Here is a 27,084-nt window from a genome sequence, read left to right as displayed (position 1 = left end):
GTATCAGAGCACAGAGTTGATTGGTTGTATTGATTGCTAATGGCTATGCCGAAGGTAATCTAAATACACCATCTATTCCGTTCTAGTTGTTGCGACAGCCGGTACAATCTTCTCCACCTTAGTACTTAGTATTGCGCAAGAATCCTAGGTTAGTTGTAGAGATGGATGAAACGGCAAAGAAAGACAAGACATAGCTACCTGTCAAGAAAATTATTGATAGTACCTCTCCTTTTTATCTCAATTCATCAGATAATCCAGGTATGATGATAAGCTCATATGTTTTAAAGGGAGAAAATTATGATATGTGGGTGAAGGCGATGAGAAACGCTTTGCGTGCCAAGAATAAGCTTGGGTTTATTGATGGTACAGTATCACAGCCAAAACTGGAAGAACCTGAAGCAGATTTATGGGAAATCTGCAATTCAATGTTGGTATCATGGATGTTTAATTCTATCGATTCTGCACTTCAACCAAGTGTGGCCTATTTTGAGACTGCAAAGGAGCTTTGGGACGATCTAAGAGAACATTTTTCTGTTGGTAACGCACCGCGTATCTATCAGTTGAAGGCTGATATTGCTGCAGCGAAACAACAGGGACAGTCAATTGTGGCTTATTATACACGTCTCAAGTCCATGTGGGACGAGCTCAGCAGCTACTCACGTGTTCCAGTTTGCAAGTGTGGCGGTTGCAAATGTAATGTGACCACTGAACTCTTCAAGCAAAGAGAAGATGAAAAGGTTCATCAATTTCTAATGGGTCTAGATGACTCGGTTTTTGGGACAGTGAGAACAAATATATTGAGTATGGATCCATTGCCAAATTTGAGTAAAATTTACTCAATGGTGGTGCAAGAGGAGCGGCACAGATCTGTGGCACGAGGTAAAGAAGAGAGAAGTGAGGCTGTAGGTTTTGTTGTGCATCTCAACAAGACCGAGTTCAGTCAACAGAAGGGCGGATCTGGTGAGAGGTACACATGTAAACACTGTGGAAAATCTGGACATGATGTGTCTCGGTGCTTTGAAATAATTGGGTATCCAGAAGGTTGGGGCCGCGGAGGACGCGGTGGTCGAGGAGGACGTGGCAGTGGTGGAGGAGGAAGAGGACGAGGCCGTGTATAGCAAATGCAGTGCAAGGAAGTGTTGCTGACTCACAGGATAACAATGGAATTGATTCTCGATCCCAACAAATACCAGGTTTATCAGAAGCACAAGTGCAGCAAATAATGACCATTTTAGCCAATTTTAGTGTCTCCAATTCAGGTGCTTCAAGTGAAAAATTGAATGGTAAGGTTTCTAATCTCAAATGGATACTTGACAGTGGTGCATCTCACCATATGACTGGTGACTTTGAGTGCTTATGGCACGTTTATAAAGTGCCACCATCATCCGTTGAACTCCCAAATGGGGCACGGACTATGGCTGAACAAGAAGGATTAGTGTTTTTGGAGGGAGGAATTTCTCTCAAAAGAGTATTATATGTGCCATCTTTAAATTGCAACCTTATCTCACTTAGTAAATTGATTAGAGATAGTGGTTGCTTTGTTACATTTACTAATGAGCTATGTATTATACAGGACCGCAATTCGAGGATGCTGATTGGTGTGGGTGAGTTAAGAGATGGAGTATACTACTATCATTCGGTGGCATCAGCACGAGCATGTCATATGAGTAAGAATGAAGATTTTGTGTTGTGGCACCAACGCATGGGGCATCCTTCGACTCAGATAACATCTCTTTTTTCTGGTGTTAAGTATGATAGTTGTGTTTTGAAAAGGGCATGTGATATTTGCTTGAAAGCTAAACAGACAAGAGATGTATTTCCTACAAGTTTGAATAAAACACTTGAACCTTTTGAATTGATACATTGTTATATTTGGGGTCCATATCGTGTTGCTTCCCATTGTGGTGCACATTATTTTTTAACAGTTGTTGATGATTTTACCCGTGTTGTTTGGGTGTATTTGATGGCACAGAAAAGTGAAACGGGTGATTTGCTAAAATCTTTTTGTAAAATGGTGAGGACTCAATATACAAAATCAGTCAAGTGCATTAGAAGTGATAATGGTTATGAATTCAAATCTAGTTTATTAAAACAGTTTTATGCTAAAAATGGAATTTTGCATCAAACCTCGTGTATGAGTACACCTCAACAAAATGGAAGAGTTGAGAGAAAACACCGTCATATCCTTAATATTGCACGAGCCCTACGATTTCAGTCACATCTGCCACTTGAGTTTTGGGGTGAATGTGTTCTCACTGCTGCCTATTTGATAAATAGAACACCCACTCCATTGCTAAAGAATAAAACTCCTTATGAATTGTTGTTTGGGAAACCCCCCCTCATATGCTCCTGTGCGGGTTTTTGGTTGTTTATGTTATGTTTCTCATAAGTCAGCAACTTTAGATAAGTTTGAAAGTAGGAGTAGGAAGGGTGTGTTTGTTGGATACCCGTTTGGGAAGAAAGGTTGGCGTGTTTATGACCTTGAGACTTGTGAGTTTATTGTTTCTCGAGATGTGGTGTTTTGTGAAAATGAGTTTCCTTTTTGCTCCAAAAAGATAACATGAAGCATCTGGTTCACCCCAGGTTTTTCAATGGGGTTTAGTAACTGGTGCACATGACACTGATGATGAAATTTATTGTCTTGGAAAGGATTGTAATTTGGAAGCAAGGGGGAGTGGTAGTGAGAACAGTAGCATGGATGGTAATAAGAATGGTGGAACCAGTGATATAGTAGATGTGATTGTAGAAGTACAAGGTGATGAGGATACCCAGATAACTGGCACTGTACCGGTCACCCAGGCAGAAATGCCTGAACTTGGAAAACGTTCAAGGCAGCCCCCAACCCGACTTCAAGACTACATATGCTACACTACTCGTTATGATACATCTCATACTCACCTCACATCAGTCAGCTCCTCAGGTACTCCCTATCCTATAGCTCATTATGTAAATTGTAATAATTTTTCTATGGCACATAGAAGATTTTTGGCTGCAGTGACTAAAGAAAAGGAGCCAGAGCATTTTGGAGAGGCCATAAAGAACACAAATTGGTGTGATGCAATGCAAGCTGAAATAGAAGCACTTGAAAGAAATAAAACATGGACCGTTGAGGAGTTGCTGCAAGGAAAAATAACAATTGGTTGTAAGTGGGTGTATCGTATCAAATACAATTCAGATGGAAGACTTGAACGATACAAAGCTCGTTTGGTTGCTCTTGGCAATTGTCAAGTTGAAGGAATCAATAACAATGAGACATTTGCTCCCATTGCAAAGATCGTCAGAGTGCGTACATTTCTAGCAGTTGTAGTTGCTAAAGGTTGGGAGTTGCATCAGATGGATGTGCATAATGCATTTTTGCATGGTGACTTGCATGAGGAAGTGTATATGCGGTTGCCACCAGGTTTTGCCTCATCTCATCCTGGAAAGGTGTGCCGACTCAGAAAATTGCTCTATGGGTTGTGTCAAGCTCCACGCATGTGGTTTTCGAAATTAACCGCAACACTTGAGGCTTATGGATTTGTTCAATCAAAGGCAGATTATTCTCTCTTTGCTTATAACAAAGGTGATGCTTTTCTTACCGTCTTAGTGTGTTGATGACTTAGTTATTGCAGGCAATGATGGTGCAGCAATAAAAAGATTCAAAGAATATTTGAGTAACACTTTTCACATGAAGGACTTGGGAGTGCTCAAATATTTTTTGGGTATCGAGATAGCAAGAGGACCAAATGGTTTGTTTCTAAGTCAGTGCAAATATACACTTGACATATTGGCCGAGTGTGGGCTTCTTGGTGCTAAACCTGCAGCAACTCCACTTGAGCAAAATCATCATTTGTCTACAGCAACTGGTGATTTGATGACGGATCCTGAGAAATATCGACGCTTAGTTGGGCGACTCATTTATCTGACTATCACACGGCTTGAGTTGTGTTATTCGGTACATATTTTGGCTCAGTTTATGCAAGCTCCACTTCAAGCGCATTATGATGCTGCACTTCGAGTCTTGAGGTTTTTGAAAGGCAATCCAGGTGTAGACACCCAAAATTGTACAATCTTGAAAGAAAATATTATATTCGCACCAAACACGAGTTCTAAAATCAATGATGAATCAAGGATATAATATTCATGCTTCTACAGAAATGTATGCTTTATAATTCAATTTTTAGTTAATATCTCAATCACATTTGGTTTGTTTATTTTTATCCATGGTCTTGAGGTGAATTCTAGTAGTAAATATATCATCTCATAAAATTAAGATAAAACCTAATGGGAAAAATATATTTAGTCTTTGCGAAAACTTCATGACACTACAATGCATATTTTATTTATGGTAATATCATACCAATATACTATAGTCACATTAATAAGAAAATTATAAATTGAGCTATAGTAATATCATATCTATTGCTGCAAGAAAATCGTTAGTTAAACTGCAATGACATTGTATCGGAATACTACAGTCACATTAATTATTCCACGCACTATATTGCACTACAATTCGTGAATTCAAAACAAACAAAAGTATGTCAAAATTGCTTGTTTCCAACTATGATGCAAAATTGAAAACTATAAAAATAATCTACCGTGATAACCATCAATATATATATAACGGATATGATGATTTGTAACACCTAGAATCAATTTTTTCAAGACAGTGGTATAGACGAAATTACTTCATATTGTAAACTTCAGATATTTATCTCAAGATCTCGTATAATAGGGGCATAGTATCAAGTCTCAACATTCACATGGAGTCAATAGACAAAATAGATAGATTGCAATGGTTTAGATGAAATCCACACGATACCTATTGTCATATTTTACTACATCTAAGTACTTGTGTAATTCATCCATGTGGTAATAGTGTATGAAACTATTCACCTACTATTCATGGAGAAACTATCCAAATTAGTAAAAATATGTGCAACTATTTACCTCATTCTCTTTTACCACATGGGACTTAAATATTATGTGTGAATCATGAGAATATGCACTAGTGGCCAACTATGGACTTCAATAAATGCATTGTTTCATGCTACACGGTGTTCTCTAGTCTCTATTCCCAAACTTGCATTCATGCTATGAACTACATTCATTTAAGTTGAGTTTGATCATGATATATTGAATCCAAGGCAATGCTTACACCTATTATCCGGGTCAATTTTTAATATAGCTAGACTCCATGTGAATTCTAATTATTTACTAAAATTTTAGATATATTTCATAATAAATAGATCAAGAGAAGAGGATGATTAGGGAAAAATTCTAGTTTTTTTAAGCTTTAGTGCACCAACACTCATTAAACAAACTACTAATATACCATATAACAATATATGTACTAATATATCACTACACGGTATATGGCCATATATACAACCATAGAGAATAAGCAACCTGACAACTTGATTCTTACTACAAACCATGTCAGGGCTTGAGTAAAACTTTAAGAAATGTGAATGCTATGAGAAAAGTGAAATCTTTGACTTTGTAGCAAATGGACAAAAATTACTTAGTTGGCATTTTCCTCCTTGTAAAAGTAAAAATGTATAGATGGCAGTAAAAAAACATGAAAATGCATGTAACTAAGCCTAAGTTGCATAAGCTCATAAAAATATATATATAATAAAATAATAATAATAATAATAATAAAAAGAGAGAGAGAGAGAGTTGAATATATTCTGATTAGATTTTCGGCAACAATTATTGTCAAAATAAGAAATTATTTTATTTTTCTAATGTTGTGCAAAACAAACTTGTAAGCAAAAACATATGAGTAACACATCCAATAGGAGCCTGATATATGTACGAAAGACAAAGCGTGCACTTCACTTGAAAATATACATGGTACAACAAAATGCATGACACCCCAAATATAGCAACTATTCAACGTCCATTTAGGATCATTTATGTACATGTGCATGAATGAATAGCCACTATAGTAACTATTGCATGCTAAAAATAAAATCAATCAAATCAGGTGGCGAGAATCTTGCTGCCATGTCCATTATTTGCATTTGCATTTTGAGATCATAAGTCCAAAGTTGGCTTAATATTAAGTTAAATCAATTAAAGCACCTGGAGACAAATTTATTTTATCTTTTAAGTATCACTTTATGAGACAACTAACATCCAAACTATGTTCAATGTAGGAGGGAAAACAAATATAAAGCATGTTGGAACGTTGGAAGCTACAGGAAGATATCAAGTAGCTATATATAGTCCTTCATATCCATACTTCAACTCGACGGCTGATAAGTGCAAAGAGAGCCTAGCAAAGAAAAAAAAATAAGTTGAAATCAGCCCCAAAAATAGAGTAACAAAAAAAAAAAAGTCAGATTTTTAGAAGCATTTTAGTAAAGAGCTTAGTGTCATGAGTTAAAAAAAAATGGGAGACATGATAAATATGTTTTCTCATTAATCAAGTCCTCAAATTGCAAAAAAAGGCAGCCATTCTGACAATTAAGACGATGATCTGCGCATCTTGAAAATTTCTATTTTTAATTCTCCTTTAGCTATTTCGACTTCTTTTTTCCTTGTTTTATTGTTATGTTTTGTTTACTTCATTTTGTAATTTGCACTATTGTGGAAATATATTTTTTGAAAGCTACAAATTAGTAAAGACCGGTTTTCTTGCTGGTGAGTGTGGTGCCTAACACCTTCCACATTCATAACCAAGACACGAACCCATTAGTCATAAGTTAAAATAACTTGTATTTCCCGTTTTCTAACGGGTGGCTACTCCGAGTAAAATTTATATTGAACTTAAGAGGTCGAGTTGAGCGTCAGTCTCGTAGCATGGTTGCTACACCAGGGCAAGGCATTCTCCTTCAAGCTGATAGTGATCTACAGTTATATGGATATTGTGACTCGGATTGGACTAGTTGTCCATTAACTCGACGATCCCTAACTGGGTATTTTGTGATTCTTGGTCGATCTCCTATCTCTTGGAAAACCAAGAAACAACATACAGTGTCCAGATCATCTGCAGAAGCAGAGTATCGGTCCATGGCAACTTTAGCATGTGAGTTAACCTGGCTCAAATCCTTTCTTCAGTTTCTTGGTGTTTCACATACACGACCCATACAGATGTTCTGTGATAGTCAAGCTGCTCTTTATATAGCAGCTAATCCTATGTTCCACGAGAGGACAAAGCATATTGAAGTAGACTGTCATTATGTACGTGATCAGATTCGTGCTGGTTACATTGCTACTTCTCATGTTCGATCCTCAGAACAATTGGCGGATATGTTTACAAAAGCTCTTGGTAAGCAGCAATTTGGTTATTTGCTGGGCAAGTTGGGCATTTGTGATTTGCATGCTCCAACTTGAGAGGGAGTGTAGAGAATCTAAATTTATGGTATACAATATTGAGAATATTTGATAGAATTCTTATGACATATCTATTGTGAGCTGTATAGGAAAGTAATTTAGGTTGAGAATATTTGATAGAATGATTAGGGAAAGATATATACGGTGACCAGCTTAGGAAAGGGTGCTTGGGTATTTGTATAAATGATGAAGATTGTAATTGCGAAATAAACAGAAAAATTCAGAAAGTTATTTTCCATCTTTATGATTTTTTCAGACTCGTCCGAAAAAAAAAAAAATTTGTGGGACGGTAAAAGAAATCCCGTTTCGCGGCTTAGACTGATGTTGCCATTTGGACTGCTCTTGCTGGTACACATTAATTTTCTTACATCGTAGGCTTTACAATTTCAAAGATGTTTGACCAGATGTGGTACTTGATTTTTGTAAACCAGGTGTCGGCCAGAGATGGGAGAGCTTGTGGAAATCCAATAAGTACCACAACCTAGTGCGCTGGTTTTTTTGTTTTTACCCTGGATGGGTATGCTTATACCGTCAGTTTTTTTTTTCACCGCTAACACAACAAGAATGAGACACTTTTCGCGAGGATAAAAAAGTGACTTTTTGCGACGGACTACTCTCATTGTTCAGCTTTTTCTTTTTGCGACGGTACTTTTTGCGACGGACGACCGTCGTAAAAGCGTTTTTTCTCTCGCAAAAAGTGTCTACTTTGTTGTAGTGTAAGTTGATTAAGGTGTAGATTATCAGCGATATAAATTGGATGGGATATTTAGTCTCGTCCCTTGGACGGAGTAATTACTCCTGGTCTATCTATATCTCGAAAAAATTCATAAACGATCTCCTAATTCGATATTTTATTTATTTATTTTCTATTATTAAAAAAATCGGGGAAGGATCCGATAAATCACAGGCCGCATCCCGAATGGAATGGTTTATCCCGTCCAGTTACAGTGTTCTGTAAGATGGTCATGTCGTGCGAATAGTCACATCACAAAACACGCGGGTCACATCACAGAACCAACACGTACACGTGATGTCCGTAACGTATTTGGTCATGGCGTGGTTTTTTATATCCTTAAACCCAAGCATATAAAATAAATAATTATCATTAAATTAAACTTGTGATATTTTTTCGTAAAGAAACGAAGCTCGTATCATGACACTACTATTACATGTATTCTCCGTAATACTATATTTTAGTTTGTTAGAGATATTTGTTGACGATGTCGCGAGCATGAAGTATGTATTGTTGTTATTTTCTGGTGATATATATATATTTTACTCTCCTTTTTGTTTTATTTATTTATTTTGCATAAGCATCCGCATTCCTTGCGTTTGGAACGTGATAGTAACCAAGATCAGATTTTTCAATCTTATTAATTTTTAGAAATGTCATATTTTGGAACAGAACGATGTTGTGCTGACAATGGATGCCGAGAGATTTGCACAAAATAAGGCATGTTGAAAACAGAGCTGGTAAGTTTTGCCGTGGGCGCAGTTTAGTGTAATCTTGGATTTATATTGCGTGCTAATAAATATTATAAAAAGTAGGGGTGTTAATGGAAGGATTTTATTATATATATTGTATTCGAAAAAAAATGAATATATATGGATAAGAATTATTATTTATTAGCTCATCAGGTATGGCGGTATGTAGCTTCATGGGTACTGATACGGATATCGGTATATATAGAAATTTAATATTTATACGGAATGAGGCATACGATTTTATCTATAATTCAATATGTATGATACAAACTTTGTTTTTTTTTTAATTTTTTTTTCTTCATTTCTCTTGCTTTGAAAATGTTTTATTGGAAGAACAAATAGAGATGTCAATAACATCATTTTATCTATTTATCCGATTTGTTTCATATTCGATAAGACATATATAAGTATAATCTTTTATCGTTAACTTATTAGGTATATGTATAAATAAAGATTTTTTTTTTCAATGGTTTATTAAGTATGAGTATCCACTTGATCTGTATCTTACTTATTGACGTTCCTACATAAAAGACATCCGTACCCTTGTTTCCCTGTGCGCAAGTAGTCGGACTGTTTTAGTTGCGGATTTAAATTGTTGCGATATTTTGATTTTAATCGAATTCAAATAAAACATTTATTTGGGATAAAACGTTCGATTTTTAAAATTATTTAGTTGAGTTTGATATAAATTATGGTAGTTTACTTCTAATTTTACGATTCTAGTCTGACCACTAAAAGATAAAAAAAAATGTAATGTAGGTAATACTAGACACATTATTATAAATTATCAACTTAGTATTGACATTATTAGTTACGAATTGAATTTTTTGTACCAAATATTATTTAACCGAATTAAAGTTTAGTTTATTCAATTAAAGTGTAAGTCGTTTGATTGGATTATTCATATTATTTGAGATATGTCTATGCAAATTAAATAAAAAGTTGGTTTAAATAATTTTTTAAATTCAGTACATCTGTACCAAATATAATAGAGTTTAAAAAATGAGGAGAGGCACTACATAAGAGTTATCTTTGACAATAAAAAAAAAATAAAAAATAAAGAAATAAAATGAGAGGTATGTTATTAGACACATAGCTAGTCTAACATTCAAATTTCATATATTTAAGCACTGTTTTTTATTTTTATTCTTTTTAAGCATGTATCAAGAATAATCAATTTCGGATCGCATAAGTTTGAAGATACTTGAAGTATTCTGAAATATATGTCAATTATTATTATATTCCATAAACACTCATGCGCAATAAAATTACATGATAGTTTAAAATAAACAAATAGTTGTCTTTCAAAAAAAAAATAGTTTCATTAACGTATAAAGAATTTGCTATGTGTTCACACAAAACTAATGTTAGAAATATTTTTTATTGAAAATAATTTATATTAAAATATACAGTTACACACGTTTTTTTGATAAATATATGTAGAAGTTACAAATATATTGTTAAAAACAAGTAACTTATAAAATAAACAAATCCGTTAAAGAAAACTAACAACTGAATGCATAAAACTTCAAGAATATGTTTGATTGCAAAATAAAAATAGCTAGAATAATTTTTTTTTTATAAAATAGACAAATTTAATTTTTTTGTAAGAATAAGTTATTCTAATAAAATAAAATTTTGAATTCCTACTTTATATATACGATCCCAATCAAACATATAACAAGGTTACTCGTCCGAATAACCTTGAATTTTTTTTTATAGATCATAATTAGAAAAAATATTTTTATGAAACTAACATGATTATTTTTTTTAACAAAAATCATAAGAACTGAAATGCCATCTCAATTCCGATATTTTTTTGGGACCGAAATGACAATTCAATCTCAGGTATTTTTATAATTTTTCAACATATTTTTTTCTCGAAATCTGTGAAATGACAATTTGATAAAAAAAAAAAACTAAAGTAACATTTTAATTCTTATGATTTATATATAAAAAAAAAGTGATCATGTTGTTTCATAATTTTTTTTTTCTAATTATGGTTTATAAAAAGAAATCAATAACCTATTATCACTACAACCAAATATGTTTGGGCCTGATGGGCCCCGATTGTCAGACGACGCCGTTCTCTATACCATCGGAGACAGCGACTTACGGAAAGAGAGCGGGATAGGACAACAGAACAATGCAAAAACCCCATCATCACCAGCACCACCTCCGGCACCCTCGTCCGCCGCACCAGCAACAGAACCTCCACCAACAGTTAGTTTCTCTTCTCTCCGCAGCCTCCGCAGTCGATTCAACCTCTGGTCCCTCAGCTGCGCACGAGGGGCCAGCGAGCGATGCTGCCAGAGTAGCGGCGCTCGAGTCTCTTCAACGCACCACCGCCTTCCCTCCGAACTCCCTCCTCCTACCTCCATCCGCTCCTTTCCTCGCGCAGGGCCTCTCCCCTCTCTTCTCGGACCAGTAAACACTTCTTTCTTGATTTCTTTAATTTTCGCTTTCAGCTACCATCATTTCGATGGTATGTATCTGCTAATGCACCTTTGTCTGAAAATAAATAACGGATAGTAGATGATTAATTTTGTAATGAATGGTTTGTCAGGTCGTATGCTGTCAGTCGTGCGGCTGTAGTAGCATATGGAACTTTGTGTGGTGTTTTGTGCTCTCCACTTGTCAATCAGGGCCAGCCATATCCGGCTGGAGGTGGACTCCCAGATGGATTTGTGGCATGGGCTCTTCCTTTGTTGCGGGACCCTGGTAATGCTCCAGTGGCTGAGCTGGCTTTGGAGGGCCTCAGAGCGATGCTCTCTGCTGGGGACCCTGCCGGATTGGACCGCTTCATCCATCCAATTGTCAGAGCTTGCCAAGATGTTCTCGAAGATGATAGAACCTCTCTTGGCTTACTGCGCCAGCTTCTTGGCTTTCTCTCCCTCTTATCTGTGAAATTTGTGCACAGCTTTCGGCCCCACTTTGCAGATATAGTTGACGTCCTCCTGGGGTGGGCATTCGTTCCTGACCTATCTGATTCTGACCGGGGCCTTATAATGGATACCTTCTTCCAGTTCCAGGGGCACTGGCTCAGTAGCCTCCCTTTCTCTCTTGGGCTTCTCTCCAAGTTTCTAGGAGATATGGAGGTACTTGGTGGGCCTAGCTCTTCCTCTGGGGCTAGATTGTTAGCTCTCTTGTCATGCTTCTCTACATTGCTTGGAGTCATGGCCTCTGCTGCAGTTACTGATGCCCGCCTACTTGATCAGATGGTGGGACCGCTCCAGAGCATAACTCCTCGCCTTTTGAGGTGCATGTCAGCGATGTTTGGTTCTGATGTGGTAGGGCGGTCCAAGTGGATGGCCGCGTCATGGCAATGTGTGATTCTGCTGGCACAAATACTGCGTGAAAGGTTTGCTGGGTTCTATGAAATGGCTGTAAATATTGTGTCCCATTGTTTGGCAGGAGCAGTTCCGTCATTTCAGCTGGAAGCGGTGCTCAAGAGCAACGTGCGTATTCTGTCCCTACAAGGCGTTGTGCTCCTCCCTTCTTCTGTAAAAGCACTGCTGCAGATTCATAGACCTATTTCTCAGCTGCGGCTGCATCCAAACAACTTAATTGTTTCTGGTTCTGTGACTACTTATCTTTTCTTTCTCCAGCATGGATCTGACGGGGTGGTTTCTCAGGCAATATCTTGCTTGTTGGAAGAGCTAGAACTGTTAAAGGAATTGCTTGATAAAATTTACGGTCGGTACAAAGATGTTGGTGCTCTTTCCTTGCAGATGAGCAAAGATAAACATAGCGACACAATTTATTCCGAGCAGGAGCTTCTTTCCTTAATTAATTTTGATTTGAAGATTTTGTTAACTTCTATCAACGTTGGTGCTGCTGAGAGCCTGCCTGACCAGATAACTATTGACATGATTAGGTATGCAAGAGCTACTAGGTTTGCATCGTTTCTTCTTGATAAGTTTACTCCATTTAGTATGCCGTTAAGTGGTTCCCCTGAACTGCAGTTGAACATTTTCAAAACACTGAGAAAGATTAGTGAGGTTGAGCTTTTAAGCAATTGCATGGTTTGTAAAGCCTCACAGAAGGGGGGTGCTACTGATGGAGCAAGTCCTAGGGAAGGAGCCTACATTGATCTGAGAAAGATATACATGGATAGATATGGAATATTTCTCGCTAATGCCCTTCATAGCTCTCAGCCGCTGGCTTTAAAACTGGAAGCTCTAGACTGGGTCCACTCAGTTGGTCCGCTGTTTTTAACCCTCAAAGAGAAGCTTCCTGGTACTTGTGAAACATGTGATAATCCTAGATTTCCTAGTCTTGGGCTCTTTGCAGTATTGGATTTGGCATATGATTTGGAAACCAAAGCAAGATACGAGGCTGCATCTTCATTAGAAGCTCTTTTGTTGTCAGGGCTTGTTAATCCTTCACTTTACCCTGCAACAGCGCAGGTTGCTCTTGATAAGCTTGGGGATCCAGATAGTTCCGTAAGAGATAAATTTCTAAAGGTGACGTCTATTGTTCTTCCTGCAACAGTTCATACCTGTGGTTTGCTTCACCAAACAGCTCAAAGCTTCGGCAGGAAAAGTTCATTAGTTAGTATGGTCCACCAGCACTGCATGAACTGGCGGCATGTTCTTGCCGTGAAGCAATCAACTAGGAATTTCCACTCGCAACAGTTTGTTACAATCTTGAGTTACATCGCTAACAGGTGGAAGCTGCCTCTCTCATCTTGGGTGCAGCGCACGGTATTCAGTTGCCGAGCCAGAAGTGATGTTCTCTTGAGCCAACAAGATGCAATTACAGATGCCAAAGCAAGTGAAGAACTCTTGCAGGATGCCAAGATGGTCTCTTCTATGATTGATAGAATATGTCCAGTTAGCAACTTGGCTGCAATTTGGTGGTGCATTCATGAGGCAGCCAGGCATTCCATTCATCTCCGTCTTCGAACTAACCTAGGTGGTCCTGCTCAGACTTTTGCAGCTTTTGAACGCATGCTCTTGGATGTGCCAAATTTGCTCAGCTTAGATGCTAATAAGCAAGCAGACACCAATTTAATTGGCTCAGCATCGGAGATTAGCTTGTTGCCGATGCGGCTTCTGCTGGATTTTGTGGAGTCTTTGAAGAAAAATATCTATAATGCTTATGAAGGGTCCTTTCTCCTGCCTAGCCCAGCCAAGCCAAGCACTGTGTTCTTTCGAGCAAACAAGAAGGTATGTGAGGAGTGGTTCTCCCGTATATGTGACCCAATGCTGAATGCGAGCTTGGTTTTGCATTGCAAAGATGCCACCTTTCATTACTGTGGTATAAAATTAACGGATATTAGAAACACAGTACTGTCTTCCTTCAAGGAAAAATCTCATGAGGGAATCTCCATTCTCAGAGACAACAGCAGGCTAGGGGCTGATGTGTTGAAGTTTTTGCGACATGCTGCATTGGCTTTGTGCCAGAGTCATGAGGCTGATGCTCTTTTTGGGCTTCAGAAATGGGCAGAAGTGTCCTTTTCATCTTTGTTTGGAATCGGTGTTAGCCCATTTTCATGGATTTCTGGGCTTGCATACCAGGCTGAGGGTCGGTACGAGATGGCTGCTGCATATTACTCCCACCTTCTCCAGTCAGAAGAGGTGCTCAGCTCCATTGACTCTGAAGGAATCCAGTTTATGGTTTCACGTGCGATCGAGTGTTATACATCCCTGTCTGATTGGAAGTGCCTTGAGAACTGGCTCACTGAGCTACAGACCCTCCGTTCTGTTCATGCTGGCAAACCCTATTCTGGTGCATTAACCACTGCTGGGAAAGAAATGAATGCCATCTATGCACTAGCACGTTTTGATGAGGAAGACTATACTGCAGCCTGGACTTACCTTGATCTGTTACCCAAGAGTAGCTCTGAGCTTACGCTTGATTCTAAGGTTGCACTGGAGAGGAGTGAACAGATGTTAATACGCTCAATGCTCCATGATAGTAGTGAAAGGGGTGGTAGTAAAGAGGATGTTATAGAAAAAGCCAGGCTGGTGTTGCATGAAGCCTTATCTGTGGCCCCACTTGATGGCATAACAACTGAGGCTGCTGCATATGCAGCCCAGCTTCATTGCATCTCTACCTTTGAGGAAGTCACCAAATCTGATGGCCAAAACAAACCTAATAACCAGCCAGCATCCATTGTAGGCTCAGTTAATCAGTTAATCTCAATGGAGCGGACACACCAGGAATGTGGAATGTGGATGAAGGTGCTAAGGGTTTACCGTTTTCTACAACCGACATCTCTGCCAACGCTTAATCTCAGCCAGAAGCTACTTGGATTGGCAAGGAAGCAGGGGAATTTCATGTTGGCTCATCGAATGAAAAACTACCTCCTAAATCATTCTTTGATGAGCTCCCAAGCTCAAGGGAAGGAGCAGGAATTGTTGCATTTGACCACACAGTATGAAAGCATCCTCCTAAATTATGCAGAAGGTAACAGTGGAGAGGCATTGACCCAACTCTGGTTGTTTGTCAGTCCTGACATGCTGTCAGGCATAGGCTGCTTAAATTCTTTTAGTTCAAGTACCACAGGTGCTGATGTGAAGGCTAAGGCCTGTCTGAAACTCTCTGCTTGGCTGTGCCAAGAGAGCTCCATCAACTTTACTAGCAGCATCCTTTCAAAGATAACTGAAGATTACAATGCTTCATCCGGTCTTGTGCCTGAAGCACGAAAACTGTTTCCCGACAATTTGAATTGCCATGCGATATTACAAGAAGTAAGTGGTATTGCGGCCAAAACTGCCACCCGCCTCTGTCCCACATTGGGAAAGACTTGGCTTTCTTATGCATCCTGGTGTTTTGCACTTGCTAGAAGCTCCTGTTCTGCTCCTGGTCCTGTTTTATCTGCTTGTTCTTTGTCTCCTGTTCTTGAACCAGAGCTTTCCTTGGCTAGTCATCACTTGACAGAGGAAGAGGTGTTTAAGGTTGAGACCATAGTACGAAAGATTCACAGAGAGACAGTTCAGCCAGTTAGTTTGTTGGTTATGCAAGTAGTTTCTCTATTGCAACGTGTGGCAGGAGCTCCTGGGTGTGAAGCCCGTGACAGTGGAGAAACCCTCTCTTCTTTGCTATCTTCTCAGCTACGAGCTCTTTTTTGTACTGTCAACTCTTCAGTTGAGAAAGATGAGATGTTAGGTTCTGTGGTTCATGAGCTTGTTGAAATATGGTGGTCTCTGAGGCAAAGGAGGGTCTCACTATTTAGGCACGCTGCCAGTGGATACTTTCAGTACCTCTCTTATTCCTCTGTGAAACCTGATTCTATTAATGAACAGGAAGACTTCTCGAGGGGAAAAGCTAAAAGCAACACTCTCACGGCTGTACTCAACCTTCTACACATAATTCTAAACTATGGGTTGGAGTTGAGAGAAGCACTCGGTTCTGGTCTTTCAACTGTTCCGATACTTCCTTGGCAGGTATGTCTAATGTCTTCTTTTCCATTTGCTTAATAATTAAATTTGTAGACGAAGAGAATATTGATAATTTATTTTGCTATTTATTTACCGGGACAGGAAATAATACCTCAGCTATTTGCTCGTCTAAGGTCGCATCCAGAAACAGTGGTGAGGAAACAGCTCAAGGGACTGTTGATGATGCTAGGCAAGCTGTCTCCTTGTTCTATTGTGTATCCTACTTTGGTTAATATTAATTCTTCTGAAGGGAACCCAACTGATGAGCTTCAACACATATTGGATTTGCTGGTATATTAACGTGTCCTATTGTATTCCCAAAGTCCAGTGCTTAATATTTGTTTTGGTTATAATTCTTGGCGTCTGAATTCTATTGCAGGTGAAGCATTATCCCAAATTGGTTGAAGATGTTAGACTTGTGATTGATGAGCTTGGGATGATAACTGTCCTTTGGGAGGAACAGTGGCTAAGCACTCTTCAGGATCTTCATTCAGGTATGATTAGTTTATAAAAATAAAATTTTCCGCTTAATTTGTTAAAACCAATAGCTATTTCTGTTAATAATCCATTGCAGATGTGATGAGGCGAATCAATGTGTTAAAGGAGGAAGCTGCACGTATTGCTGCAAATCCTACCCTTAGCCTCGCTGAAAAGAGCAAGATAAACACAGCCAAGTACTCGGCTATGATGGCTCCTGTGATTGTGGCATTAGAACGTCGCCTGGCAACCACTTCTCGTGAACCAAGGACCCCTCATGAAGCATGGTTTCGTAAAGAGTATGGAGAGCAGTTGGCTTTGGCAATCTCAGCGCTAAAAGCCCCGCCTTCTTCCTCAACAGCATTGGGAGAGGTCTGGCGGCAATTCGAGGCTATTACCACTTCTCTTATGACTCATCACCGCAAGTCATCTGTCTCAATGAGTGCAGTTGCCCCAAATCTGAAACATATATCCTCCTCGGAGATTCCAATGCCTGGCTTTGAGAAGCAAATTACAACGGATGCCCCTAGTACTGTTACAGTCGCTTCCTTCTGTGAGCAGGTCATAGTGCTATCGACTAAGACAAAGCCTAAGAAGCTTGTTCTGCAAGGATCAGATGGTCAGAAATATACATACCTTCTGAAAGGCCGTGAGGATCTGCGCCTTGATGCGCGCATAATGCAGTTGTTAGAAGCTATAAACAACTTTCTGGGCTCATTCCGGGAAACATGTAGCAGGTCTCTTGCAATCCGGTATTACTCAGTTACACCAATCAGCGGGAGAGCTGGGTTGATACAGTGGGTAGAAAATGTAAGCAGCATATACAGTGTATACAAGTCATGGCAGAAACGTACACAGCTGGCCCAAGCACAGCTCTCTGCAGTAGGTGGTGGATCTGGCAATACAAATAATGAGGCGTCGGTCCCTCCTGTTCCCCGTCCCAGCGACATGTTCTATGGAAAAATAATACCTGCTTTGAAGGAGAAAGGTATAAGGAGAGTAATTTCAAGGAGGGATTGGCCGCATGATGTAAAGAGGAAAGTGTTCCTTGAGCTTAGGGAAGAGACTCCCCGCCAGCTTCTCTGGCAGGAGATGTGGTGTTCTAGTGAAGGTTTCAGGTCCTTTAATCTTAAAATAAAGAGGTTTGTTTACTCTAATTACTTCCCTAGTTTGCTTTTTGTCATTCTAGTTGTTGAGCTTGATATCTACTTTTGCTAATTTGTTATTGCATTAGTGTTGTCAATAATTGATTGATTTTCCAACCTGGCTAGAGCAACATTGATTTCTGACACTACTGTTCTTTTCTTTATGTTTTAGGTTTTCTGGTAGTGTAGCAGCAATGAGTATGGTGGGCCATATTCTAGGCCTTGGGGACAGGCATTTGGATAACATATTAATGGACTTGTACACCGGTGACATAGTTCATATTGACTACAATATATGCTTTGACAAAGGGAAGAGGTTGAAAATCCCTGAAATAGTGCCATTCCGGCTGACTCAAATAATGGAGGCTGCCTTAGGATTGAGTGGAATAGAAGGCACATTCAGGGCAAGCTGTGAAGCGGTAATGACTGCGCTGCAGAGAAACAAGGATGTAATATTAATGCTGCTAGAGGTATTTGTGTGGGAACCATTGATGGAGTGGACACGTGGCGGTAACACAGAGGATGAGGCGGTGCTAGTTGGTGAGGAGAAGAAAGGGATGGATCTGGCTGTTAGTTTGAGTCTGTTCTCCTCCCGGCTTCAGGAGATTCGTGTTCCTTTACAGGTCTTTTATATGCCTTTACATTTTACTCTTATTCTGTCAACAATAGCTCTTGTTTTTCTTTTTCTTCAATAAAACCAATTTTGTTAATTGTTATCATGTTTGCAAAACACATCCAACATTCTCATTCTTGCAAGTAGGTCCCTACAATTTTGCGAGACTCTATTGTAAATATTTTTCCTTGTTTAATGAAAAATATTGGTAGGCAATTGCCTGCCAATTAAAAACAAATTGCAGCACTCACAGGTAACACCTCAACTGTGTCACTTTGATGCTATAGAATATTCTGTTAAATATTAATAAGTTTATTACCCTTGCCTATAGCAATATTTTTGTAAAAGCCCTAATCGAACCAGATGTTCCAACAATCCAGTGATCTTGTCGAGTTACACTTAAGCATTTTTGGGAAATAACCCTGAATGCTTGATGTCAGATGAAAATATGGGAATTTTGGGGGCACCATTTGTTAACAAGTGGGTGTTATTTGCAAAAGAACCCTTCTAATCATGTCAGATCTTTTTATCTCTTATTTTATTTTGGAAAAGATTAGACAGATATGTTTTATTTTTGTATGATCTAATTTGAGTTTAATATATACTATTATGTTTGCAAATTATTTATACTTTTAATATGTACAGGAGCATCATGATCTTTTGATCGTGACCTTACCAGCCGCAGAATCTGCTTTGAAGGTACTAACTATAACTAAAGAACTTCTCCTTAGCAACCTCTCCCTAAAGACTGTAGATTAATCTGCTGCTTGTGTTTACAGAGCTTCCTAGATGAATTTGTCCAGTATGAAGTGAGATCTACTATGTATAGTCATGCTGAAAAAGAGAGGTCGACTCTTGTGCAGCAGGAGTCTTCGATAAAGTCAATGTTAGCTGAAGCCACCGCCCTCTCTGAAAATTCTCGTGCTACCTTTGAACTTCATTCTCGTGATTTGGCCCAGGCCAAATCTGCAGCAGCAGATAAGGCCCAGGAGTTGGTCACATGGGTTGATCTCCATGCGCAAGTCCTCGATTCCTTGAGAGAGGGGTCCATCCCTACTAGCACAACCCAGTTGGTAGAAAATGCAGAGGATTTGAGCCTTATCTCGGCTGTTCTGGTGTCAGGTGTCCCTCTCTCAGTTGTTCCTGAGCCTACAAAATCGCTGTGTGCTGATTTGGATAAGGATGTTTCTATTCTGATAGCTGAACTGAATGCTGGCATTTCTAATGCTACAAATTCTCTAAAGAAGTACGCCCTGGTGCTGAGAAGAGTTCTTCCCTCGAATTACATTACAACCAGCCCAATAAGTAGTTGGGGACAGATTTTGCAGCTATCGGTCAATAACCTCTCAGCTGATATGCTTTCTCTTGCCAAAAGGGAGGCTTCCGAGCTCCTGTCCAAGGCACAGGGGGAAGGTGGCCTTGGCTTCAGTGTTGGTGACGAGTTGGTTAAACAAAGATACCTCAAGTTGATCAACAAGATAGAGAGCCATATAGCTGATATGGGAAGGCTTGATTCAGAGTGCTCTGAGTTGATGAAATCTATTGAATCTGACAAGGAGATGCAATCGAGAGAGCGGTTATTTGCAGCAACTGTCAAGTATGTGCAATCACCAGGCAACACCTGCAATGAAGAGAAGAGGGCCAAAGTACTCCTAGTTCTAGGAATGGCTGTCAGGGAGATCTATATGGATGTGAGAAACAGGGTTCTTGACCTCTCCAGTACATCATTCTGGTTTGATGGATTGATAGGAGGAGATCCGGGTGGTAGTCCCAAGATTGGATATAGGACTGGATTTCGGGATTTCCGAGGACAGATTGAAAAATGTGTTCTGGTTTCAGATTTTGTTGACCAAGTTGAGGAAGCAATTAGCATCAGGTTATCTGGTCCTTCTTCCTCAGAGCAATGGGCTTCAACTTTCCAGGGTATTCTGAACGCAACCAATCACATAATTGAGAAAATTAGCGAAGTTGCTGCTCCGGAGATAGTACAGCAGTTTTTTTCGCACAAGTCAGCGGTCATGGAGTTGTTTGCTTCCCTCTCTCAAATCTGTGATACTGTCAATTCGGCAATAGGGAAGCTGGTAGAGGTTGAGCTTGAGAAGGCCTCTATGGCAGAGCTTGAACAGAACTACTTTGCAAAGGCTGGACTCATAAAGGAGCGACAATTAGCCCTGGAAGAGGCAGCTGCCAGGGGAAGAGACCATCTCTCATGGGAAGAGGCGGATGAACTGGCATCCCAGGAAGAGTCATGTAGAGCCCAGCTTGAGCAGCTCCATCTTACCTGGGACCAAAAGGACATGCGCCTTTTGTCTCTTAGGAACATGGAAACCAGTTTAATCAACTCACTAGTCTCCTCTGAGCAATACTTGTCTTCGTTGCTAGCAACAAGCACTCAAGAGGGGGGAAGAAGCAACTTTGTTCTTCTTCTTGCCAGCTTAATAGAACCTTTTTCTGAGCTTGAATCTCTTGATCTTTTGCTTCCTTCAGAATTTGGTGGATCTGTGGCATTTGCACCGGATATGGTTTCATCGGGTTCTTTATCTGAGATGGCGTGGGTGTTATCTGGCTTGCTAAGAGATCATGCTTTCTTTGCCTGGAAGGTTGGTCTGGTGGGTTCTATTCTTGACTTGTGCTTGCATGAGATCTCTTCTACTGATCATAACTTTGGTATTGATCAACTTTACGGGTCCCTTAAAAGAAAACTCATGGCTCTTTTACATGAACATGCACAACAATACCTGAAGGAGAGAGTAACTCCTTCCCTTGTGCTTCAGTTAGATAAAGAGATAGGTAGCTTACAAACCAGGGGCTCATCTGATGTGGGAAGCAAAGATCACGTGGGGGCTGTGAATAGAGTGGTAAATATGCTGGAGGAGTACTATAGTGCACATGAGACCACCAGAGCTGCCAAGTCTTCCATTGCTATTATGAAAAGGCAGGTCAGTTACCTAACTGATGCATTAGGCAATGCAGTGCTTGAAACAGCTCAGCTTGAGTGGCTGCATGATATCTCAGCTCCATATGCTATCAAGAGCAACCTGTTATCACAGAACATTTTTGGGAATGACGAGGCCTTCTCCTTAATTCTAAACATGAGTAGAAAAAAGCTGTTAGATGAGATGCAATCATCGGTCTCTTTGATAGTGAGGTCTCTAGAAGGCTTACGGGGATGTGAAAGGGCATCATTGCCTATTGAGGGACAGCTGGAGAGGGCCATGGGGTGGGCCTGTGCGGGACCAAGCAGCATGGTTCCTTCTGAATTCCATGACCATTTGTTGAGGAGGCATCGCTTGCTTTCAGCGGTAGGGGATCAGGCATCTGGTCTGGTGGAGATTTGTACATCTGTCATAGATATTGAGGCCTCCAGAGGCGGTCCTTTTTTGGCATCAGATGCAAGTAATTCTTACACTGAGAAGGGCAGGATGGGGCAGATACTGTCAACTTATCTGACACAATTAAACGACGCTTATTTCTCATTTACATGTGTGTTTGAACCTTCCACTTTTTTTGTTTTAGTTTCTCTGATAGGGAGAATTACTAGTCTTAAATGTGGATTCTGCTATAAATTTTTGCTGGAATTTGTTTTCTCAATTAGGTGCTGAACAAGAGTGGAAGCTTGCTCAGTGCAACATAGAGGATGCCACAGAAAAATTGTTAGCAGTTTCAAGTCAACTCTCTACGGTCTCTGCCAAGACAAAGTCTTCTTTAGGTTTGACCTTAATCATTTGAACTTGTCCTGCAGATATGATCGGCAACCATTAAAATTTTCTTTCCTTTCTTGAATATCAATGTTTCTATTTCAACATGAAGGTGCTTTAGCTCATTTATATTTATTTTGTATTTTTCAGCTGATATTCAGGAAACACTTGGCTTGATGAGGGCACGTGCTCGTGAAGCACTTGAAGCACTTTCTGCTTTTAGCCGTGTTTCTAAAGGTCATTCTGCTTTGACTTCTGAAAGTGGTTCTTTAATTGAGGAGGTAAGAACCTTCTGAATGTGGCTGCTGCTAATTTGTCCATTTTTTCTGTTTTTAACCTTTAAATGGAAGAACTAAGTCGAGCACCTTCTAGGTTGGACTTGTACCTTTTTTAACACTAAACATTTTCTGGTTTTTTTGTACAAATTGCAGGTTTTGGCCATTACAGAGGGTTTGCATGACATATACAGCTTAGGAAAGGAAGCTTCTACAGCACATAGTGCACTCATGACTGATCTCTCTAAGGTTGGTGATTTTTAGAAATTCTGTCTGATACCACTGGGACTAGCATCTCAGGGGAGAATGAGTGCAAAGTTGAACACATTTAACTTTTACTTGGTTTGTAAAATATCTTGGCAGGCTAACAGCATCCTACTTCCACTGGAAGCTTCACTAGCTAATGATTTGGCTGATGCATTATATCATGAAAATGATAGTAACAACAGTCTTGGTAGTAGATCTCTATTTGTTCAGGGGAAGACACTGTATCAGTCTTATAACTTAAAAGTAAGGGAGGCTTGCCGAGCTTTAGCACCTCTTGTTTCTTCACTCACATTGCATGCCACGCATTTGCATTCTTTGTTAATCAAGCTCGGTCGCACCTCAAGTCTACATGCTGGAAACCTTCACAAGGTGCAATTCTCTTTTATCAAGTCTAATAATGTACCATTTTTTGTAAGTGCATTTTCTTTCAAATTGACATCAGATAAAGTTTGTAATGAAATGCTTTTAAATTATTAGGCTCTTGAAGGAATAGGAGAAAGCCAAGGAGTGAGGTCTGAGGAACTATCGTTGTCAAAGTCAGTGGTCACTTTACAGGAGGCTGACAGTTCAGCTGAGAGGGAAAAGGACGAAGCAACTACTGAAGAGTCAAGTGTTATATGTGCAGAGACGACAGCACTCCAAGATGAGTACTGGATCTCTCCCCCTCTTGGCTCTTACACAAGCAGCAGCAACAGTTCAAGCTCTTCTGATGTAGTTGAAACCGTAGATATTGAAAGCTCAGAAGTTGAAGTACACCAAGATGATTTAAGTGTGACAACAGGTGCTGGTGAAGTACAACAACTAAATATGGTGGATAAGGACACATCTATTGAAGCCAAACCTTCTGAGACCAAAATTGATGATTCTCATGCTGAAGCGCAGGCATCTACTACTGGTGACCAGAAGCCAATCTCAGCAGGTTCCAGCAGACCAATGCAGGGTAAGATACTAAGATATGGAAAATAAAAATAAAAATAAAATAAAATAAAATAAAAAATCACTAGATTAGCAACATGATCTTGCATGCTCCTTCCGTCGTGTCTAGCTTTTATGTTGCATAAAGTTGAGGGTTGATAATTTGGTTATGACTTATTAGTCTGTAATAAATGTTGTTACCGCTTTACAGGTAAGAATGAATTTGCTTTGTCAATTCTGAAGCAAGTTGAGCAGAAGATTCAGGGTAGAGATCTCCATGGCACCAGGTATGTATTATTATTTTTATTTTTTTGTAGTTAGTAACATTTTAAGAATTTTGAACTTTATGATTTTGGAAGTTATTATTGTTATTATTATTATTATTATTATTATTATTATTATTATTATTATTATTATTATTACTGTTGTAATGGATCTGTGGTGATTGTGCGTAAAAGGTCCATGGGGATATCAGAGCTAGTAGAGCATCTGGTGAAGCAAGCTACAAGCATTGACAATTTGAGCAACATGTATGAAGGATGGACCCCCTGGATCTGATTCAATTACCATTTTATCCCTCTCAATTCCTTTTTTGGTAAGTTCCTTCCTCTATTGCCTTCAACTTATCCACATCTGCTCACATTTAAAAAAAAAAAAGGTTAAGCAGTTTAGCTGAAACAAGTTTTTTACATATATAAAAAACTGTACTTGTATCTACCCTTTTCCAAAGCCTATACCCCCTGAATCAAAACAAATACCGGGAAAATAACACCCCATCCGTCTGACAGAACTAATTGCTCACTTGTTAGGCATCTTATAAAAGTGACTGACTTCATCTATTTCCCGACAAAATCTCAGAATATTATGCATACCCGTTAAGGAATGAGGATAACCAGCAATTATTAAAAAAAACACCCAAAATAGTCTGTATTCAAGGACAAGAACCAAGAAAGATGGAAAACTTAGCTGCTCTTTTTTAATAGTGGGAACTGTATAAGAAGAAACCTGATGTATGGATCGTTTTGCTATGTTTGGATGCGGGAGAAACAAGTATTCACTTGGGATTTTTTTAAAGAAGTAGCTGAGGGGGGAACATGAGCTGCATGTTTTTAGAGTTGTGCTTTCTTAGTTTGCCAGTGTATACTTGTATCTTTTGATTTTTTGGGAACAAATTATATTTTTTTAATCATAGTAAAACATAGTTGCTTTTACATCTAACAAAAAGGCACTACTAAGTGGGCACTTCTGTGTCACAGGTGTAAAATCATCTGATACTGCAATGATCTTCTTGTCGTGAACCAGAGCCAACTAAAGCTTGTAATGTGCGTACATAAATTTAAATGGTATTTTACTATTCTGGTGCTTTGGGAGGTGTACCTGTTTACTCCATCAAATAGTTTTTTTTTCCTGAAAAGAAGAGATTTTGTTCTCATTTGAATTTAGACTGCCTGTGCTGTTTTAAAATAAACTAGTGCCTTTACATAAAACTCTAGTGTAAACCTGTTAACTAAAAAACAACCTTTATCTAGTAAATGGATGGTGATGTGCCTCAGAAACCAAAGATCTACTTAAGTTGGAAGAACTTCAATTTAATTAATGTTCATTTGCAGGGTTAAATGTATCTGAGAAAGAGAAGGATCTAGCTTTAATTAGACAGATCATTGGCAGATGCTATAATTCAAGTAATATTTTGAGGCCCACAATCGATCTATGGGTTTCTTACATGGATCAGGTATGTAGATGTTGCCCCCCTTCATCTTATCAAAAAGTTGCAATTACACTACTCATGTATTCTAGGCAGAGTAACCTTGGTTTCTCATATTTTGTTTCCTTCTCATAGAATAGTTAGTAAATATGCTCCTGCTCATAGTGTGCTAATAATTTTAACAATGGCTGATTGACAGCGCAAGCATTGGTTCATTCCAATTGGTTCATCTGAAGGACAATAAGAGAAGGCTACTGGAATTTCTAATTGTGGAACGTAGGAGATGCACTGCCTAAGCCATATCACCAATAATTTTGCTTTTTTTCTCTCTTATCGTTGCGTTTTTATTTTTTTGCTCTCCTTTTCTTATGAATATTTGTAGCTGTAAATTGCAACTCTTTACCATACGCTTCCTTTGAGTTTGTCTCTGTGCTGTTTAGTAAATTGTAGGTTGCCTTTGTGTTGTTTAGTAAATTGTAGGTTGCGGTATTGACTTTAGTTTAGTCATGTATTTCTCTCAGAATAACAATATATTTGTATCATACTCGACCATTTTAAGATTGCCAGCATTCATTGTATTTTGTTGTCTCTCTGCCCTCTGAAGCTTTTGTTTAGTATAGTCATGTATTTTATATTAATTATTGGGATTTGTCTGTGTTTTATATACATGATTATTTCTCTCTAATAACAATATATTTATATCATAATCGACCAATTTAAGATTGCCAGCATTCATTGTATTTTGTTTTCTTTCTGCCCTCGGAAGCTTTTGTTTTCCAAAAACCATAAACTTAATTTGGTTCAAAAGTATTCGTATAATGGATACCATTTACCACTGATAAAATAATTGTGATAGCTGATAACTTAATCTGCAGCAAGTATAACATATATATGAATAATTCTCGAGTGAGTCTATGGTACTATGCATATTACGATTTGGTCCGTAATACGGCTTAATATTCAACTTTTCGAAATCCTAACGGTCGATCTGAACCGTTCATCTTGTTCTCTATATTAATATGTGTTTGGAACCAAATTTTACATTTTTTGAAAATCTTTTACTATTTTTTTAGATTTATTGAAAATCACTGTTTTTGGATGGTCCAGAATTTTCAGATCAAGTGATTTTCTAAATATCTAAAAAAGTAGTAAAAAAAAATTTCAAAAAATATAAATTTTTTTCTCCAAACACATATTAATATGGAGAACAAGATGAACGGTTCGGATCGACCATTAGGATTTTGAAAAGTCGAATATTGAGCCGTATTACGGACCAACCCGTGATATGCATAGTACCATAGACTCGCTCATAATTCTCTGCATAAATCTAAAAGCTGGTGTGATAAATATAAAATATATTATATCAACGCAAGACTAGGAGACTTGTGAAGTTGTATGGTTCCCGAGTTTGGAAATGATATTTCACAACAGCAGAAATAATCATGCCAATGAAAAACAGGTCAGTTTTTTTACTCTTTTTTTTTTGTTATATTCATTTGTTTGAAAGACACGGACAGAGCTGGCAAACATGTTTGTCTTTAGATGTTTTTGGGTCAAAATATTGAATTTTCTTTTTTGGAAGTAGCAAGCAAAGTGAATTTTTTTTTTTTTTTTGGTGTGTTCAAATGGACAAATGGCACTAAAAGAGGGAAACCTAAGTTAAATTAGAGCGTAAAAATAAATGAGCCTGTTAGTTTAATTGGTGGAGAAAACTTAAAATTCATTTCTTATCAGTGATATGCACGTCTTACGTTAGGACAGAAAAGGGAACTACACTACATATGGCAAAA

General features: G+C 38.6%; 2 protein-coding genes across 7 annotated transcripts; both read left to right on the top strand.

The window, feature by feature from the left end:
* Positions 1-260: 260 nt before the first annotated feature.
* Positions 261-4,117, top strand: LOC144565545 (uncharacterized). The gene is made up of 6 exons (XM_078315334.1): positions 261-967; positions 1,039-1,468; positions 1,574-1,826; positions 2,404-2,490; positions 2,603-3,562; positions 3,612-4,117. Exons 1-6 carry the CDS (start codon positions 261-263, stop codon positions 4,115-4,117), a joined length of 2,943 nt encoding a protein of 980 aa, XP_078171460.1.
* A 6,781-nt stretch (positions 4,118-10,898) lies between these two features.
* Positions 10,899-25,867, top strand: LOC144565000 (uncharacterized). Of its 6 annotated transcripts, none has more exons than XM_078314613.1 (19): positions 10,899-11,238; positions 11,378-16,205; positions 16,302-16,490; positions 16,579-16,693; positions 16,774-17,818; positions 17,994-18,444; positions 19,080-19,133; positions 19,214-21,917; positions 22,030-22,143; positions 22,283-22,413; positions 22,564-22,656; positions 22,771-23,043; positions 23,152-23,614; positions 23,801-23,876; positions 24,048-24,184; positions 24,846-24,906; positions 25,200-25,321; positions 25,494-25,744; positions 25,775-25,867. In XM_078314613.1, exons 1-15 carry the CDS (start codon positions 10,958-10,960, stop codon positions 24,145-24,147), a joined length of 10,917 nt encoding a protein of 3,638 aa, XP_078170739.1. In that variant the 5' UTR covers positions 10,899-10,957; the 3' UTR covers positions 24,148-24,184; positions 24,846-24,906; positions 25,200-25,321; positions 25,494-25,744; positions 25,775-25,867. The 6 variants fall into 6 exon arrangements, with proteins under 6 accessions (XP_078170739.1, XP_078170735.1, XP_078170738.1 ...); XM_078314609.1 differs by having other exon boundaries at positions 24,846-24,960; XM_078314612.1 differs by having other exon boundaries at positions 24,846-24,960; positions 25,435-25,744.
* Positions 25,868-27,084: the final 1,217 nt, after the last annotated feature.

The sequence above is a fragment of the Carex rostrata genome, chromosome 14 (genome assembly GCF_964058835.1).
Source record: "Carex rostrata chromosome 14, lpCarRost1.2, whole genome shotgun sequence".
In the NCBI taxonomy this organism is placed as follows: domain Eukaryota; kingdom Viridiplantae; phylum Streptophyta; class Magnoliopsida; order Poales; family Cyperaceae; genus Carex; species Carex rostrata.
Note: the sequence above shows the minus strand (reverse complement) of the source record. Positions and strands in the feature narration are given on the sequence as shown.